At 43.0% G+C, this 19977-nt stretch overlaps 1 protein-coding gene across 2 annotated transcripts; it reads right to left on the bottom strand.

Moving 5' to 3' along the window:
• LOC111141655 (lysosomal associated membrane protein family member 5) lies at positions 1-16637 on the bottom strand. Of its 2 annotated transcripts, XM_022494379.1 has the most exons (6): positions 15854-16637; positions 15146-15318; positions 14641-14772; positions 14407-14512; positions 12575-12763; positions 1-860 (listed from the first exon to the last, which is right to left on the bottom strand). In XM_022494379.1, the coding sequence occupies exons 1-6, from the start codon at positions 15915-15917 to the stop codon at positions 682-684; spliced, it is 843 nt and encodes a 280-aa protein (XP_022350087.1). In that variant the 5' UTR covers positions 15918-16637; the 3' UTR covers positions 1-681. The 2 variants fall into 2 exon arrangements, with proteins under 2 accessions (XP_022350087.1, XP_022350088.1); XM_022494380.1 differs by lacking the exon at positions 14641-14772 and having other exon boundaries at positions 15854-15917.
• Positions 16638-19977: the final 3340 nt, after the last annotated feature.

Raw genomic sequence — 19977 nt, 5'->3', positions numbered from 1 at the left:
TTAGACAGTAGTGTGTTTTAATTCATTTTGAAAAACAAACTCACACGATTGATTCTTCAGGTCCCCTTACTTGGACCTGACATACTAGAGCCCAAACAACTTTGCATAGTTACATTAAATGGGGTCTGTGCTGCAAAGTCACTGGGTGCAGGTAGCAGTGAAACATTCCCAAGACAATCACTAGACATGCAGAATGCCAGCCAGAAGCATGGATCACTTTCAGGGGTCTTGCCGTAGGGAGCATGAGGCTGTATTTTGTGTGCTGTATAAGGTAGGCCAAGGGAGCAAAGCACCCCCTATTTCTCTGAACCTAAAGGGGTGTCTTTCCAAAAGAAGTGTCTTTTCATCCTTAAATTTCAGAGCAAGATACTCCTCTGAGTTGTATGTGTTGCTTCTTGGAGAGAGAAAGCCAAGCCACCATGAGCATGAAAGCTGGCTGACCCCTCCCTCCTCATTCCCCAGTGTGGAGAGAAGATCTGCCATTCACCCCATGAATCCGAAAGAATCCCTCCCACCATCCCTGGGTTTAAGCATGGATGCAGGCCAAGCAAGCCTTGGACACCCAGGCCTGTTGCATTGTAGCTATGTTGGTGTATCCCATGTACAAGGTGGAAAAGTGCTTTGTTTCTTTACCTGATCCAGCTGGGGGAGGGGTCTCCAGGGCTGCCTGCCTAATGGCCCCTAGCCCATGTGCTTATATTGGGATCGATCCCTAGGGATGTGCACCTGGTTGGCCGTCATTTTGTGGTGGATGTGGTAAATCGCCAGTGTTACCACAATGACGAGGCCTAAGATGAGTCCCAAAATCAAGGGCAAGGTTTCCTCCAACTGCTCTCGCTCATCCACCGGGCACTTATGCTCTGAAATGGGAAAGAAGAAGAAAGTGATCAGCTCCTGTCAAGATATTTTTAATCACAAGTCCTCCTCTCAAAGCTAAAATCCTTTTTAGTTGGAAGTGGAGGTGAAAAGATTTCTCGACGAACATTTGGGGAGAACTTTTACTTAGACATAATGTTTCTCTGACCAATGATAAGGATGTACCACTTAATATTTCTGCACACTGTAAAATTAAAAGGCATCAATTAAATAAGGCAACATTCAGTCACTGGATTCCTAGCAGGTGCCAGTGAAACACCCAGATGATTGATTTGCACTTTCAGAGCTTCAGCGTTAAACACAACCACCATTTTTATTGCTGGCTTAATTTTTTGACTTTTTATTGAAGTGTGTGTTCACATAGAGAATTGCACACAATATACAGCTTTCAAAAAGATTGAAAATAACGAGTGTTCATAATGATATGAAGGCACTAGAACTCTTATACCTCCTTGGTGGAAGATGGTACAACTACTTCTAAGAGCTTCTAGTCATGGGAAATGTACACCTATGTTATAACCCAGCATTCTAATCCTAGATATTTACCTAAGAATAATGAAAACATATGTACACAAAAAGACTTGAGCACAATTGTTGATGGACGCTTTATTCACAATAGCCTAAAATGGAAACAACCCAAATGTCCATCAAGGTGGAATGGAAAAACAGACCTGTCTATTCATACAATGGAATATTAATCAATTATGAAAAGGCATGAGCTATGGCTACACTTAACACAATGGAGGAATCTCAAAAACATTATGTTGAGTGAAAACTCTAAGACGCATACTCTAAGAGCACATACTGTATGATTCCATTTATGTGAAGTTCAAGAACAGGTAAGTCTATGGTGATTGAAATCAGAAAAGTACTTACATATGGGGAACAGGAAAGTGAACTTGCAGGTATGATGGAAATATCCTATAGTTTGATCTAGGTAAGGGTTACATGGTTGCAAGTAGAGGTAAAAATGCATCAAGCTAAATACTTCAGATTTGTTCATTTTAGTATATGTAACTTATACTACAATTTTAACAAAAGAAAGTGCAGAAGTTGATGGATTTTCACTAGTGAACGTCCCATGTAACCAGCACTTAGATCAGGAAAGAAAATGTTACCAGCACATTGGTGCTAATTCCATGTTACACCCTTATCCTCAAGAGAGTTTAATAACCCTATGCTTCCGTTTTTACCTAGAACCAGAAAAGCAATTTTTGGAGAAACCTGGGGATCACACAGTTTGTAGATCAGAGCAGAACTGCATTCTTAGAGGGATACCTGGGTGGCAAAGCAGCTGACTCTTGATTTCAGCTCAGGTCCTGATCTGAGGGGCCTGGGATCGAGCCCCATGTCAGGCTCTGTGCTCAGTAAGGAGTCTGCTTGAGGATTTTCTCTCTCCCTCTGCCTCTGCCCCACCCCCACTCTCTAAAATAAATAAAGAAATCTTAAAAAAAAAAAAAAAAAGCTTATTCCTAGAAACCAGGAGACATTTGCTCAGGTGCCTTTGCTCCTTCTGGGTAACTGGTGGCCTTTTCCCTGAACTTCTGAGCCACAGTTAGAGAAAATAGGCTTCGATATCTCTTCATAAAGACCAAGTTTTTAAGTCAGGGTGACATAGTAAACATTTATTGAGCACCAACTGTGTGCCAGGCTACTCCAGAATCCACGTTGACACAGTCCTTCCTCCCACTCTCCTCAGCCCAGCAGAAAGGAGTATAAGGTCAGAACCTCAGGAATCTTTTCTATTAAGTAGAACCTAGAAGACTGCAGGCAAACATACAGCTTTGGAAAAGCTGTATACTTCACATGCTTGGTTTCTAAATTAACTTCCAGTTCTAAGAACAAAGATTGTTTCATTTAATCCCCATGGCAAACCTATGAGATAAATAGTATTGTACCCATTTTACTGATAAGGTGGAGTGAGGCTAAGTCATTTGCCCAGGGGAAATGAAGCCCCAATCTGAATTCCAACAGCCTAACTCAACAGCACAGCAGGGTGGCACTTAGCAAAAAGGAGCTGGGGGGAGAGTTGGGGTCAGGTCTGTAGCAGACCTGAGCTACTGGCATTTAAAGGCTACAGAATCACAGGGTGGGCAGAAAGGAGGGCTTCTGGGCTCCATGGCTCTACATACTGCTCACCTAGGTATGTTCAGTTTCTGAGAATTCAGTGGGGTACGTATTTATTACTAAGAGGTAGGAGGGTGCTTTTGGAGGGGATGGATAAGTTGATTTTTCTGGATGGTAGTGATGGCTTCATAGGTGTATTCTGAAGTCAATTTTTTTAAAAGATTTTATTTATTTGGCAGAGATCACAAGTAGGCAGAGAGGCAGGCAGAGAGAGAGGGAGAAGCAGGCTCCCCGCTGAGAAGAGAGCCCAATGTGGGGCTCCATCCCAGGACCCCGGGATCATGACCTGAGCCAAAGGCAAAGGCTTTGAACCACCCAGGTGCCCTCTGAAGTCAATTTTTATCATATCATACATTTATGTATGTGCGGATTATTGTATTTCAATTATAACCTGAATAAAACTATTTAAAATAAATAAGTAAACATATACATACATGCATTCCCCAACTGAAAAAAAAAGATATTTTTACAAAGAAGATTTTTAAAAAGACATTTTGACAAATTCAGGGAAATGTTAAGTACCCATTATTAGCACTGAACTGAACCTTTCTCTATTGCAACCAGAGGACTAAAAAGAATTAGTAGGGAATTTTCTTTTTCACTATTTAGTTCAGCTCTAATGAGTCCCACACTTTGAGCATCAGCCTGCTGTCCAACATACCCATTTCTCCAGGGAAAAATCTAGCTGTTGTTACAAGGTGTACCAGAGACAGCTGTGGGCCCAGAACTCCATACCCAGAAGACTGATTTTTCCCCATGATACCATATTGCCTCTTTAAAGAGAAAAATGAGTAGAAATGGGGTTTCCTGGTGCAGGGATTTTGTTACCAACAAAGGCTATTTGTTTTCCTCATAACAACTGTTGCCTGTGTAATGTTAATATAGACTGTGGCTTTCTTCATTTTCTATGTGCTCATTGCAAACTTAACACCCTGATATTTATAACGTACCCCTTTCAAGCACACCTGAGCTTATGTTAATGTGGTCAATTTGGGAAAACACCTAGGTCACCTAAGGATGGGGTTTGGTTGCCAGGAGAACTAACCTTTTGATCAGACAGTTGGAAATTCCAGTCCCACTCCCTTGATTTACAGGAAGGAGAAAGTGCCTGGAGATGGGGTTCAACTACCAATGGCCAGTGATTTAATCACTCGAGCCTATGGAAGTCTCAATAAAACCCCAAAGGATGGGATTCAGAGAGCTTCTGCTTGGTGAACACATGGAGATTTGGGCAGAGTGGTGGGCTTGGAGAGAGCATGGAAGCTCCACCCTCTTGCCCAATGCCTTCCCCTATGTGTCTCTTACAACAGCTGTTCCTGAGTTCTATCCTTTTATAACAAACCAGTAATCTAGTGAGTAAAATGTTTCTCTGAGTTCTGTGTGCCTCTCTAGAATTCAAGGAGAAGGTCATGGAAACCTCCAATAGCAAGGTGATCAGAAGTCCTGGTGATAACTTGGACTTGGAGTTTGTGTGTGAAGTGGGGATGGGGAGCAGTCTTGTAGGAAGGAGCCCTTAACCAGTGGTATTTGATGGTATCTCTAGAGAGACAGTGTCAGCAGTAGGTTGAACTGCAGAACACCCAGCTGCTGTCAGAGAATTTCTTAGTGGTTGGGAAAAACACCTGCACATCAGAACTGGTGTCAGAATCATACTGCCCAAAGTATTATCTTTAAATGGATAATAACTTTGGTATAGTTACGGGGGGAATGACATCTCATATCTCATCCTTTAAGGAAGGCACTGGAGAAAAGCATAATGTATTCTGACAAAGAATATTATGGTTAAAAAACTATTGTGATTGACTTCTTTTTTTGGTTTTTGTTTTTGTTTTGTTTTAATTTTTAATTTTGTTTTAATTCTAGTATAGTTAACATACAGTGTTATATTAGTTTCCGGCGTACAACAGAGTGACTCAACAACTCTATATATTACTAAATGTTCATCATGACAAGTGCACTTCTTAATCCCTGTCACCCAGCCCCCCACCCACCTCTCCTCCAGTAATCATCAGTTTGTTCTCTATAGTTAAGAGTCTGGTCTTTTGGTTTTTTTCTCTCTTTGTTTGTATATTTCTTTTTTTATTTTTTTTTAAGATTTTATTTATTTATTTGACAGATGGAGATCACAAGTAGGCAGAGAAGTAGGCAGAGAGAGAGGAAGGGAAGCAGTCTCCCTGCTGAGCAGAGAGCCCGATGCGGGGCTCAATCCCAGGAACCTGGGATCATGACCTGAGCTGAATGCAGAGGCTTTAACCCACTGAGCCACCCAGGCGCCCCTGTTTGTATATTTCTTAAATTCCATGTATGAGTGAAATTGTACGCTATTTGTCTTTCTCTGACTTATTTCACTTAGCCTTATAATTGTGGTTTACTTCTTAAGAAATATTTTTTGTTGTCTTAGGAAAAACCTGAACTAAACACACCACAGAAAGGGGTATATAAAGGGAGTATTAAACTATAGTAATAGTAATCATGGGAAAATAATAAATAATAATAATTTTATTAGTCATGGGATAATAATCATGGGAAATAATAATAATTATTATCATTATCATGGGAAATAAAGGGATGCCATAGGGTCCCCTTAAAAATAATAATAATAATAATCATGGGAAAATAAGGGAATGTCAAAAATCATCATGAAAAATACTGAATCCCCATCTTCAGCCACCCATATCTACTAGGTGGTCAAATAAGGGGGAATTAGTGAGTCTGCCATCCCTTATCCACCATTCCAAAATCCACAGAGCTCTGGAATTTCAAAGTACTCTGGATTACTCATTTGGCAGCAACACTGGACTTGAACCAATGTCATGATGCTCATGATTCTCATTGTACTTAGCAAGAAGTTTCACCAGTTTCTCCAGAGGGAAGAGAGTATATTAATATATCTGATTACAGGGCCTGCTTGGACTCTTCTGGGCTTTTCCATAATATATGGACAATACTATAATATTGTCTTCCTAAAATCTAAAATCCTGAAGTCTGAAACCCATCTATCCCCAGGGGTTCTAAATGAGAGGCTGTGAGCCCATAGATCATAGATCACACTCTCCATGTTCAGGCTCAAGCTAGTGTTTTCAAACTCTGCTTCTGACCCAGAGAGGGGAAAAATGTTTTACACTTCAACTCAGAACACAGGTATATACACATAACTAAAACCAGAGCTTCACAAAACAATACGTCTCCTGACCTTGTGCATCTAAAAATTTCTCCATGCCAGTCCATTCTCTTTCACTTATAACGGTACTGGCCATGACCCACTAAGACAAGAGGTGCCACCTTTTTTATACCAGTAATGATGAAACCATCATCCTTTTTCAGAATCCTGCTTAGAAATGCAGAAAAAGAAAACACATAGGACTACAAAGGAAACAGATACACTGAAATTCAGCTATCAAAATATCTTTAAATAAGTTGGGAGAAAGTCATGTGTGTACTCCTTTATAAGTACACATACTGGCTGGGGTAAAATAATGAGAAATAATGAGTAATGAGGAGTATCAAAGTAAATGCAAAGTAATGAGAAGCATCACTGTCACTTTGCAAGTTCTGTACCCATGAATGTGGGATAAAAATATCTATGATTTCTCTTGGTGACAAGGTTACCACTATTTATTAATTATTAATTAATTATTACCACTAATATTACTGCAAGTTGTTACTTTCATTTATAATTGAAAGGGATATTAAAAATTAGAAATTGGTAAAATAAAGATGCAATTTTTTCCCATTAAAATACACACACTCCAGAATACTATCCACATCCCCTATGGAATCCAGGATTAAGATTCTGTGCAATTCCTTCTAAAACAAGGAAGGCCCTAGATCTCTGCCTGGGAGAAGAATATTCTTTGGCTTTGCCTACACTGAATCTGGCTTTGAATGCTCAGAGGCCCTAACTCCCTGTTCATCTCCACAGGGTTTGGGGTCCCTCATGCCTCTGCCCTGGCTGGGCTCAGGGTCCTAGAATGGCATATGGCTGGAAAAGACAAGAACCAGTCTAGTCTAGTCATTGGAAAGAACCAGATGAAGACAGAACAGACAGCAGAAGGGTAATCTGTTGCCAGTTGTCAGTGGCCAAATAAGATTCCCTCAACCATAAATCTAATGCCCCCACTAAAATCCTGATTCATCTTAGGTTCTGTTATTTAGTCCATGTTTTAATTAATTAATTAACTAACTAATTAATTATTATTCATTTATTTGTTTGATGACCACCATTTTTTGTGTGTTGGATGGTTTGATGACCATCTCAATGTTGTATTTACTCCCAGAGGCTGTCCAACTACCAAAACTCTTCATTGCATCCCAAATGGACAGCACTGAGATGGGCAGTGGGCAAAAAGGCAAGCTGCCTGCTTTTTCAAGCTCTGTTAACAGCACAGACCGTTCCTGTTCGAGGAAAGGACAAATCTTTTCCTGGCTGGGCTTCCTCCACACTGACAGGGCAGCTGGAGGGAGGGGCTTACCCCTCTTCCCATTTTCTCTGGACTGGCTCTAGACTCCCATAACCTCAGCAAAATGTATTTTGTATACTGAGAGACTGTTAGCATGAGTGGGCTTTGGAGACCCGTGGCTGAAGACAAGCAGTTCCTCTCACCAAGATGTAAGCACTAGCAATTAAAAAAAAAAAAAAAGATAATAAAAGCAATTATTGAGAGATGCTACTGTGCACGAGGCATATGGCATGGCAGGGTAAGCTCATATATCCCAGTACCTAGGTGCAGCAGACCTAGACAGTGTCTTATTGCCTTGGCATTCACTAGTCCCACATATTCCAGCAGGTTTTTCCTACAGGGCAGGTTAGAAATCTAAGAAAGTCTACACTGCCCCCAACCCCAGCAGCCATCAATGATGGGATGAGAGTCAGTGGGTAAATGCCATTTTCCCACTATCTCAGGCCAGATAGTCGGAGGTAGGTTCTACATTCCCAGAGTTTCCAGCTATGTGACCCCCAGCACCCACAGTGGACACCTGCTCGTTAATGCTCCTGTTACTGGTAGTCTTGCCTTCCTATCTCACCTCCTCAGCGTCCTATCAGTGCTTTCTAGAATCACCTCCTAAATAAACCACTTGCACTTACATACTTGCATGGGATCTGCTCTTAGGAGAATCCAGCTTGAAACACTGTGTTCCAGGACAGCACCAGGAATATTGAATTCTACAAATGGCTTAACTCCAAGGCCCCACATGAGGGCTTCACATCCCAGCCCTCGACATAGTTCTTAGCAGTACTTAACAGGATTATCTCCCCCTTGATGCTTACCCAGGAGATCCTGAGGAACAACCACCCAGGGTGACCCATTTTTTGGCTGGTAGATGCTAGTAAACCACAGGTCTATACAAGGCTCTGAATCATCATCAGCTAAACCTTCCTGCACTTGAGGTGAGGTGTGACAGCTAGCCACAGGGGCTCTACTAAGGACTGGTGTACAGAGCAAGTAAGGCATGTTCATTACCGCTAAAACACAGATCTGGGTAAAATACAGATCAGGTGGCATCTCCCAATCACACTGTTAGGAATACTAATAAAAAACTCACGAATTCAGGCGACCTGACACCCTTTGTAAAGGCGCCTCCCACGTTCACGTGTTTATTATAGCTGCTCAGCAGGAGGAGCTGAAACTCTGAAAGGATAAGAGCACAGGATCTGATCGCCAAAGACAGGCTCTTGCCCCAGCCCCAGCAGCCACCAGGAGGGTGGACTTCCCCAAGAACCTCACTTCTCTGAGCCTCGGTTTCTCTGCAGTAATCTGGGATCTCAGCACCTTCGTTACAGGTTGGTTGGTTAGTTTGCTTATTTCTCCCCCTTGAGAACTGAAAAGGGACCAGCCTCTATGTGGTCACTTTTAAATGCCTGTTAAACCTGAATCTTTTTTAAAGGGGAACAGAGACACCCTCTGTGTTCCGTATGTTTCTTCTGTGATTACGCATATGTAAAATTTGCCTTTCATTCAAGCCATTACAATTCTCAGGCTGAATTTTTTCCCTATCAGTGCGGCATTCCTCATCCCATCCCAGCCAGAAATCTTCTAGGGCGCTCAGAGGGACGAACTACATGGACTTCACTGTGGAAGGACACATTAATCAAACCCAACCGCGGAGCAGGAGGTGCCTTGAACTACAGGCTGGTCATTGGCCATGAAAGTGTGTTGGTTACAGAAATGAGCCAAAGTAGCCTCTGTGTATTGGACCCTAGGTGGTTCATTTCTTCACTGCAGGCTGAGACCATTAGTTCAAAAGCCTGCCATGCCCAACTCAAATTTTTACACATCTAGTTATTTAAAAACCGGCCCAAACAAACACATCTTCAGCTACTTGGCGCCTGCTGTTACCCATTGATAAGCGAGGGCCTTACAGGTATAAGGCCTTAGCTTCCACTGCCCCTCAGAGCTCTCTGACCCAGAGACTCCTTATCATGCTGCTGAGCCATATCACCTAGACACGGATGCCCCCTACCCCCCCTGGGATGTCCTTTGCCCTCCTCCCCTTCCAGATGGTGGTCCCCATACGTCTCCCTCTGGACAGTCTCATGCTCTGAGCAGCTTCCCCTCTCATGCAACCCGTCCAAGTACCACCAAATCAAGCTTGTATGTTACTGCCTCTCCTTGATCAGCTCAAGATCCCTCAAACCCCCTACAGTATTCCAAAGATCAGCAGCATCCCCAGGGAGCTTGCTAGAAATGGAGCACCTTGGGCCCCGCCCCCAGACCTACTGAACCAGACTGGGCATGGTAACAAGATCACCACAGTTGTGCACAATGCAGCAGAAGATCCGTGTGCACACTGCAGCTGGAGACGTGCTGGGCTAAGAGAGCTCTGTTGAGGATCAGGGTTGTAGCCAAGCTCAAAGCACTAAAGGGATTTATGGGATAGAGACGTCAACTTCTACTAGAGCTGCTTTCAGCCCCGTGGGTATCCAGTAATCCATTTCACTGACCCTTCCTTGTTTTTCTCAGAGTCTATTAAGCAGGCAGGTGTGAAATTTCAGAGTCAGTATGGCCCCCTTACACAGAGAATTAAGTCCTTCATTGGAAACCCTTTGGCTGGAGGTCCTGCACACACCTGCCAGCCACAGGCACAGACCCCTGCAATGAGCATGCACACGTATGATCAAATACTGCTGCCTCCCCCACTGGGGTAGGGGCAACACATCAGAGCCTCCTGACCTTCTATTCTGGGAAAGGGGAGGGGCAAGTGCCAAGTCCCAAAATAGCACCCCAAAAGGAATGCCTTGGACTCTACCAAATCAAATAAAATGATCTCTTACAAAACACAGTGGGGGGCAGGTGCTGAGAGGCACAGATGGGAGGAGCGGAAAAACAAAAGTGCCCCTGCCACACAAAGGCACAGGGATCCAGTGACTGATTCTGAATGAGGCTTGCCTCCTCCCAGGAGCAGGATTTTTGAGCCCCAGGGCACCCTACAGGAGGGGACATCCTAATTATTACCCAGAAAAGCCTGGGTGAGACAAGTACAATTGGCTGATGCTTAATATATCTGTATTTTAGAAAGTTCTATATGCTTACAAACTCTTGAAGTCTACCCAGCAACCGGGCCAGTCCAGGACGGGGAAGTGGATAAAAACTGTTTTTCAAACAAAAGATGGCCATTAAGGCCATGCCATGAACTTCACTGATGTTCAGGAAAATACTTCTGGCTCTTATTCAGTACCCATTTATTTTCACTTTGCATAGGATCCCACACATCAATGAGATTTGGTTTCTCAGTTCGAAAATGACTGTAAGAATCAATATGGAAATAAGGGAGAATGAGTGAAAGTGAGGTTGTGGGAGGGACCTAAAGGCAGCCATCAGAGCACTAGTAGCACCGAAAAGTAAGGACATGCCTGCGAACAGCTAACCATTTGTTTGTTTGTTTGTTTGTTTACAAAGAGTAAATAGAGACTATACAAAGGCCCCTTATAAACTCAAAAGTATCTATCGGAGGGACCATGGGGACTGATTCTACACAGTCCAATATGTTCCTCCTGAATTCCTGGTCATCAGTAATCATAGCTCAATTACATTTAATTATAGTTAGTATTTTCAGTTTAAGAAAGACACTGACTGTTACATTTTAGAAATACTTCCATAATCAGATTTTTTTTTAAATGTAATGGTTTTGATACTCAGAGTTTAGTTTTACTTTTTCTGGAAGATCCATTAAAATGGAATGATCCATTCTTCCCTAAGTGTGTGGAAGTAAGTGTTGCATCGACTTAGAAAATATATTAAATTCTGCTTCATCTGGCATTCAAGCATTTGGAAGTCTCTGTTAATTGTGTCCATGGCTTCAGAATATCAATTCGGCCAGATTTCCCTGGGCATCTACAGTGTGCCAAATGCTGTATTAGGTGGTAAAAATACAAAAATAAAGAAAGAAGTTGGGTCTTCTGTCAAAGACTATTTAACTTAAGAATGCGCAAGGGGTCCTTAACCATCCTTGTAGAGGTGCGGTAGATTGTATTCAGTACACTTTGAGTTGGGAGGGGAATTTTATGAAAGCTGGATTCCCCGGGAAATGATTTAATGATTTGTGTATGATACAGATGGGGATTCCCTGATAGTCCATATATACCAATGGTTGTATTCACCTGGGGACTCCCAGCCCAAAGGAAGTTATCTATAAAACAACCAGAATCTCTCCCCATTTCTTAACGACCTTCTCCAGACAAGAAAGAACAAACGAATTTAAAATTTTACTTACCCTACATTTGCCCAGTGTAAATTTGTGCTAGATTCAGATAAGCTACAGAAATGTGCCCAACCTCTGGAGGGCTGCAGAGAACCAAGAGAATGTGGACATCGTGAACCTGCCCACCTATATCCTGCCTGACCCACTTTCAGAGACCAGCACAGACTGAGAAGAAGTCCTTCTCCACACCCCAGAAGGAAAAGATCAGGGACCCTCCCTTCCCAGGTCCTCAACGGGGTTCCTCCCCACAAGGGTGAGTGTTGGAGGGGCACAGGTCTTCCTAAGTCTCTCTGTCTCTCTGTGACGTGTGCAAGTGCGTGCAAGTGCACACGGGCACACACGCACACACATCATCGACTACATTCTAGCCACATGAAAAAAGACTGGTAAAACCTACAGCTGAAAGTGCCTGAGATAATATGGAGAAACTGAGGCCTCTAGAAGCAGAGGACCTTCTGCAATCCAAGGCTCACTACAGAAGTACTTGAGATTTTAGCTGCTTTTTCATTGGGAAACTTGCATCAAAATTATATACAGGTTTTCCAAATGGACCCTGTTACCTCTCTCTCCATCAGGGTTCCTCTTTGGTAAAGGATGGGAGGAAAGGAAAGATGAAAACATAAAGAAAGGGACAGAGGGAGCAGGGAAGGGAAAGTGAGAGAAGAAGGAATGGAGAGAAGGAGGAAAGGAGAAGAAGCCATTGAAGAAAGTTGATACTGTTCCTAAAATATTACATGAAAGGAAGTGTCATGTCAGCCTAAAGAAAATACAAGTAGTAACAGCCTGGGACCCCCGCAGGTCCCCTTCCCCATGATGTCAGCCTTCCCTTGGCTCCAGCCTTCTCCTCCCACTGCAATCCCCACCAACCTACCTTCACTGAAGACAAAATCAGAGATGATGTCGAAAGGCTGGATGTGGACTGCAGACAGAATCATGGTGACTGTCTTCTGTGGATCACTGGAGGCTAGTGAAATAGATTGCTGAGCTTGACACTCATAGGACTTCCCAGCTGGGGTGACCAAGGCAGAGAGGCGATGGGAGTTGGCCGTGTGCTTCCCAGCTGCAGGGAAGACCCAGAGCAAATGTTAGGACCCGCTTCCTGGCAGAATCCTAACCTCCTAATCTCCTGTGCCAGAGAGCTGGCTCCTGACTCTCAGCTCCAGTCACCATTCTAAATCCCTGTGTTGCCTTGCAGGATCTGGGGCTCTGCTAGAGGAATCAAGCGGTGACAAAGGACAAGTACACCCATTGTTTCATGAGCTCCTTAAACACTGATTAGAAATTTTTTGTCTGGGGCGCCTGGGTGGCTCAGTGGGTTAAGCCACTGCCTTCGGCTCAGGTCATGATCCCAGGGTCCTGGGATCGAGTCCCGCATCGGGCTCTCTGCTCAGCAGGGAGCCTGCTTCCCTCTCTCTCTCTCTCTCTGCCTGCCTCTGTCTACTGTGATCTCTCTCTGTCAAATAAATAAATAAAATCTTAAAAAAAAAAAAAAGAAATTTTTTGTCTGGAAGAGTAGAGTGTTACCTAAACATCCAACCATTTTTTTTTTTTACTATATAAACACTGTCAATGGAAATTCCAAAGAAAGAGTGACTTGATCTTCCCCATTTCACAGTGGTCCACACAGAATAAAATATTTTCCTCAATAAAGCAGGGCTAATTGCTGGTGTGCTGGGCAGATGTCTTGGTACACACATAAACTCTTTGGAGGTCTGCCCCCTTTTTCTCTTTTTCTGGTACATGTTTGTGGATTTTGTTTTGTTTTGTTTTGTTTTTTCCTCTTTTCCATTTTTTTTTTTTTTTTTGCAGTGGTGGGAGGAGGCATCTACTGTAATTGGGGGAAGTATTTGAATTGATGAAAAAAAGAAAATGCTTTTTGCTATAATGATTAAAACAGGTAGAAAGGGAGAAAAATGACATGAACATTCTTTCATGTGCTCAATAAAAATCTTTTCCCAACCTAGATGCCCAGGTGATGGAAGGCCTCATTAGGAGATTAGACAGTTTACTAAATAAATAAATAAGTTAGGTAATTAATTAATTCAGGTGTGGTCTTTGATGGTGCCTGCACATGGGAACTTTATTTGGGGGATGGCTGTTGTTCTTGCCACGATATTTTTGGAGGATCTGGGTGAGTTGTGGGAGTGATGGGAAGGAAAAGCTAATAAATTAGGACACGTTCAGAATCCGCTCTGGGGTGGCTGCAGTCCATGACGGAAGATGGAGTGTGAGCCCTGGGGACAGGAGCAGAAAGATACTGGAGGCTATCAAATCCTGAGCAAGAGAAGCCACACGGACCCTTTCAAGTTTCCCCGCATGAGAAGAAAAACCAGGGTGCAGGGAAAAAACCAGCTCTGCCCTTCTCCGTGCTCCTTTAAAGGACAAAGCATAAGAGATCGTCCTGAAGCAGCCAGGAGATGACAGGCCCTCCAGAGACGACTTATCCAGGATCAAGCTATGGGTGGCTGGGTGACGGGCTGGTCCTTGGTTCCTTGCGCATGTACAAGGCCTAAGGCCCAGGGCACAGACGCACTGGTGCTCTGGCTTTCCTCTACGTTGGCGAGAAAGCCCAAGGAGGACGTGGTCTGGGAGTGCAGAGTAAGGATCAGTTTCCATAAAATTTCCGAATCTCTCCAGGGCTGTGCTCTCTGCAGTGCCCGCGGTCTCCCAGTCTCCCTTCCCAGCTCTGAGGCCTCTACTCACCACTGACTGCGTCTTTAAAATGGGTCTTCTCCGAAGAGTCGTAGACAAACTGGACCTTGCTCAACCTCCAAGTCGCCTCGGGTCCCTTGGACGCGTTGTGACTTTCCTGCCGAGCGGGGGAGGCGCGCGTCACTCACCCCCACGGCTGCTCCGTGAGGAAACCGAGGGGCGGCCCCCGCCAACACCCACCCCGACCGAGGCAGCACTGCCTCTGAGCGCCCCGCTCCGGGTTACCTTCACAAATAGCATTTTGAGCGCATAGGCGCGATCCACCCAGAACACCTGCAGCTCGGATTCGTTGTGGCCACAGCGGCCCTTCACCTCCGCTCCCCGGGTCAGTGAGATATCGGCCTGTTCCGTGATCAGCTGGGAACACAGACGCCCCGCACCCCCTCAGAGAGCCCAGCCTCCGTGGGGCTGTAAAGGGCAGTGCGTCCAAACTCGGGGTTGCACGCCTGGGCGCTCCTTTGCGCGCGCGCTCCCAGGTCCAGGAACATGCGGTTAGATGCCCTACGTGCAGACCCGGCCGTTAGGGAAGCAGAGAAAGGGGGTTTACTTTCAAAGCAGGCAGGGTGAGCAGAAGGCGTTACAAGCCGGAACCCCCATGCAGCATTCGGGAACAGCCTGCAGGGGCGCAGAGGGGAAAGGCGGGCGACCCAGGTCTTCACGGGGCCTTGAGGGAGGGTACCCTTCGCCCCTGGAGCCCTAGGAGCAAGCCGGGAGGGAAAAGGTTCCTTACATCGACATAATTGCTGGCCCACACATCATAAGGGACAATAAATTTGGCTGCGAACTCGGCCATGAGACACGTCGTCCCATTTTCCCGCACCACAAATATATCTTTTTCAGGGTTAGTGGAAAGGCCTGAGAGATTTTCCACTTCTTGTTCTGCTGTGATTCGAGCCATTGTATCTGCGGAAAAACACCCCCCCCCCAAATCCTATCGATTCCGGGCTCAGCAAGCCCACGCGTCGCGGGCACAAGGGTGGAAATACCGTGGTCTGCGGGCTTTGGGGTGATAAAGTTCCTTGCCTGCTGCTGTGTGCTCTGCGAGCCGTTTCTCTAACCTAGCGCCGACAATTTTAACTCCACTGGTGCTAATTTATAATAAAAATAAAAATTAAAAAATGTAAAGCCTTACTATTTTGTAAGGCTTTTTTCCTTCATCTTAGGCTTTTAAACCGAATCTTTCTTGTCAATGCTCTGACCCCACGAAGCAGGCTCGCATAGCTTTGTGTCTGGGCTGTGCGGTACAGGTGTGTGGCCCTCTGGGGAATTCCCTGCCAGTGGCGGGAAGGCCCTCCACCCCCACCCCTCCCAACCCCCAGAAAGAAAATAGCAAAACGTAAGGGCCACATTTTGACCTTAAGCTACTGGTTTTACTCTGCCTGTTCTATTCTCAGCAAATAGTGCACCCTGTCCTCGCGGTCTCCCAGACACTACTCACAGAACAGCATCAGGAGAACTCGAAGTCTGTAGACGCTAGGAAAGGCTCTTCCTCTGAGATCCATGCTCGCCGTGCAGAGAATGAGGCCAGATGTGCTGCAGCAGAGGCCGCCCGAGAGGGAATCCCTCAAAGTCGCCGCTGGAGTGAGCCGGGGTGAGCGAGGGGCGGGGGCACCGAGAGGGAGGAGGGAGGGAGCGCGTGTTCCCTGCGCGCTGGCGAAGACTTGGTGGCGGGTGCCGCACCGACCGGTGCAGGCTGAACGCGAGGAGGCTCACTGCGGAGGAACGGACCGCGAGGTGAGGGAGCTGTCCACGGCTGCGAGTACTGAAAGGGATCCGTTGTGTTGCGGGAGTGATTGTTGTGCCTTAGCTTGCGTAGATAGCCAATGAGATTTGGGGGGGGGCTAAAATTTTCCCTGAGTCTGTTTCCTGTTCTGCAATTGCATCCGCAAAGATGATTCTGTCCGGAGAAACTTAACAACACTCTCAGACTTATTCAATATCCCTACCAGGTACAGTTATTAGGTGGTGTAGATATCACATCCCTGGAGTCCTGGTTTCTGAAAATGCATTTGGTTGCTGAAAGAAAATGGGAGAGCACAAATTGTTGCTGCTTCGGGGGAGGAGAAGTAGGCAGAAATAGAGAAGGAAAATGCTATGGCAACAGTTTCCTGCATTTGGAGACATCCCCTTCTCTCCCCTGCTCTCAATGAGCTAATGGGTTTAAAGTTAAATTGACGGACGCCTCCCTAAATGAGGCCGTCAGTCAGTGCAGTAGTCTGGCTTATTTTCTGTTAGTTTTGCTCTCTGACTGCATGAGGGCTATAAACTTTGGGGTCACCTATTCTCAATATACTGCAACTTTTCGGCCAAGAAGAAAGTAAGTGAACCGGAAGGTTGTGAGGGTTCTTTAGGATCTCCTAGGACAGTAATGTTATATAGTTATGTAAACGTACACACAAGCAGATACTACTCTACAGCCTCTAATGGGATGAAAAAAAACAAATACTACTGGGCTAATTCCTATATTTACATAAAATGGTAGCTTGCTTTTTAAATTTTTTTGCTTTGTAAGTCAGAATGAAGCTTTTTCAACAGTAAGCATGTTGTCCTCATCAATTGTATTGATGTCCAAATATTTTGTGTCTTACAGGATATGTGATTATGTGAATAATCGGTAATACAATGTCCTAAAATAAATAACATCATAACATCATATTAAGGGGGAAATTGCAAAGTCTTTTCATGTGCATTGCCAAATTTGATTCTCCCTACCACCTTAGAAGGTAGGCAAGGAAAAATATGCCTTATTGTGATTGTACCTTCCCAAAACTGAGGCTCAGAAAATTAAATGACCTTCCCAAATGTCACATGGTCAGTTAGAATTAAAATAGAAAAATCACATGCTTTAACTTCATAGAGATCATCTTCATTTTTCCTTATATAATACTTTGACTACAAAATATACCATATGTTTATTTCCATAAAATCCTTATTCAATGACCAAATAACAAGCTGAAACCCAAATCTCTATTTAGATCAATAGCAATTCAAATTATGAAGTAATATTTAAATTGATACTATATTTTATATCATATTTTTATCTCTGTTATTTTATATTTCATTCAAGCATATCTCAAGAACTTTGCATAAATGTTTATATACAGAAGAACTGAGGCCAAACTGTGATTGATAAAAGTCAATTATTATTGGCTATGATTAGAATTTGCAAAATTTACATGCCCTACAATTCTTCATGTTAGCACTTGTTATTACACATTTTCCTGCAGTACTGTAAAAATTTTTAAAATGAGTCACATGTAATGAAACATTTATAGTCTCTGTCCCTCCATCTTTTCCTCCAGTACTTTAATGAGGAAAGAAATGGAAAGAATTTAGTCCAAGATTCATTACTTATTATTTTCATAACCTTTTACAGATTACCATTTTCCTCAACTAAAAGATTGGAATAATACCTCAGGAGATGGCTGGTTGGGCCAAGTGAGCCAATGAGTATAATATCATTCAAAACAAATAACAGATTAATTTAGTCATAAACATTAACTGAATACCTACTATTTGCACTATGTTTCATGCTCTGGGAACCCAAAGATAAACAAATACCATTATCCAAGCAGAAGAGATGTCTGTAAAAGATTATGACAAGTTCTCTTGTGATACATTATTGCAGATGTCCTCATTTATAGGCTATTAAGAGATCAACTGAATTAATTGATGATTATCTGCTTTAATAAGAAAATATACATGGGAAGTAACATGGATCATCAATCTTAAGCTGTTGTAGTTGATTATTGATTTCATTTTAAATCAAATGGTCGTTCCTTTGAAATGGTTTCTTCATACATGACATAAATGATCTCTTTGTTGACACCAGAGAGTGCCTAAATGAGTTAAAAGAAAAAAAGGAGGCAGTTTTAACCCTTTCTTCCTGGGAAGATTATCCTCAAAATGTAATTAAATTTCCTTTTAGGTGTTTAATTTTAAAGGTAGCTTACAAAAGACCCCTTAACTTATTAAGCTATCCCCAGTGAATTTTATGTTACAATAAGAATTGAATCATATTTCCTACAACTTTCATCTACATTAATTAAATAACTTTCTAATCATTCTTTTTTTAAGACTTATTTATTTATTTCAGAAAGAGAGAAAGCATGAGCAGGAGGGGCAGAGGGTATGGTAGAGAGAATCTCAAGCAGACTCCATGTTCAGCACAGAGGCCAAGGCAGGGCTTGATTCCATGCTTGTGAGATCATGACCTGAACCAAAACCAAGAGTTGGATGCTCAACCAACTGCACCACACATGTGTCCCTCTAATCATCCTTTAAAAATATCTTCACTTCTTTGAAATCAACAAAGAGGTGATAAAGGAGTAAAGCTTACCATTAAATAATATTTTAAGATAGTAACAATGTTTTCCAAAATTTGCTTCATTCTTCATTTTTTGAAGACATAAACATAAACACGTACACTTGTGTGGATAATGGTTGTGTCATTTCCATCATTGCTGCTGGTGGTCTAAACAAATGTCAGAGGTAAGTATGACCTAACCATGTTGCCTTTGGAATCTTCTCTAGATTCTCTGTCCTTCGAAGGATTCTTTTCGATTCATATATTTCTTTATTGAATTAGCCTTAATGAATCTCATGCCATTGGGTGGTTACTATTTCACAGAAGTGGAAGAAAAGGGCCCTGTGTGTATAGACCTTTCAGTATAGATGGGAGAAAATAGAAAGATACATGATACATGATGATGTAGATACATGAAGATGTAGGTTGCCTGGCACAAGGTAGGCATAGATGCTTAGGGAAAGATTAGGTAAAACAGCTATCCTAACTGGTTGAAGAAGGCCTCTTGGAGAAGGTGGGCCTTGAAAAACATGAACAGATTGACCTGGGGGGGGGACAGCCAAGGAAGGATATCAATGGAAGAAATATATTTTAAATAGGAAAGCCAGTACCAAGATGTAACTTTTCATCCTTCCATGTTTGTCAATTTTTCAATGAAAAAGAAATTAAGTCCAAAACTCCATGATAGCTTATAAACTACACAGCCCCTATTTAACTTCTTTATTTTATAATATGCCCTACATATGGCATATTTTTTTTTTAAAAAAAGGCATATGTAAAACGTATCCTAAATAAAATTAAATATTCAAATTGTTAGGTGTACTTCTTTATACTTGACCACACAAACAATTGACTTGTATCTGTAGACGAAGCAACAAAATTACAAAAATCAGGAAAAATGATAATTAGAAACCATATTTATAAGCTTCAAAAGAGAGAACTAGGCTTGTTACAGCTGAAATTTGGCTTCTTGATGTTTCAGTCCACCTTACAGCAAAATGTAAAAATGTACTCTGGCTCTATTGTCCCCAACGCTTCCAAAACATACACCACACACACAGACAGGTGCACACACAGTAGGAGTACACATGGATAATGGAAGCAGGGATAATTTAACTAAATTAGACAAACTGCACAGCAAGGTTAAGCCAGAATTACTACTTACCATTTCTTGTGTTCAGCTTATCACTGACCAGTTGTTTCATTTAATTTATTTACTGCCTTTAAATATTGTTGAAACCCTTTCTAGGGTAGAA

Source organism: Enhydra lutris, unplaced genomic scaffold (assembly GCF_002288905.1).
Source record: "Enhydra lutris kenyoni isolate GAN:26980312 unplaced genomic scaffold, ASM228890v2 scaffoldscaffold6, whole genome shotgun sequence".
NCBI classification, from domain to species: Eukaryota; Metazoa; Chordata; class Mammalia; order Carnivora; family Mustelidae; genus Enhydra; species Enhydra lutris.
The sequence above is the reverse complement of the archived record's forward strand: the minus strand, read 5'-3'. Positions and strand labels throughout refer to the sequence as shown.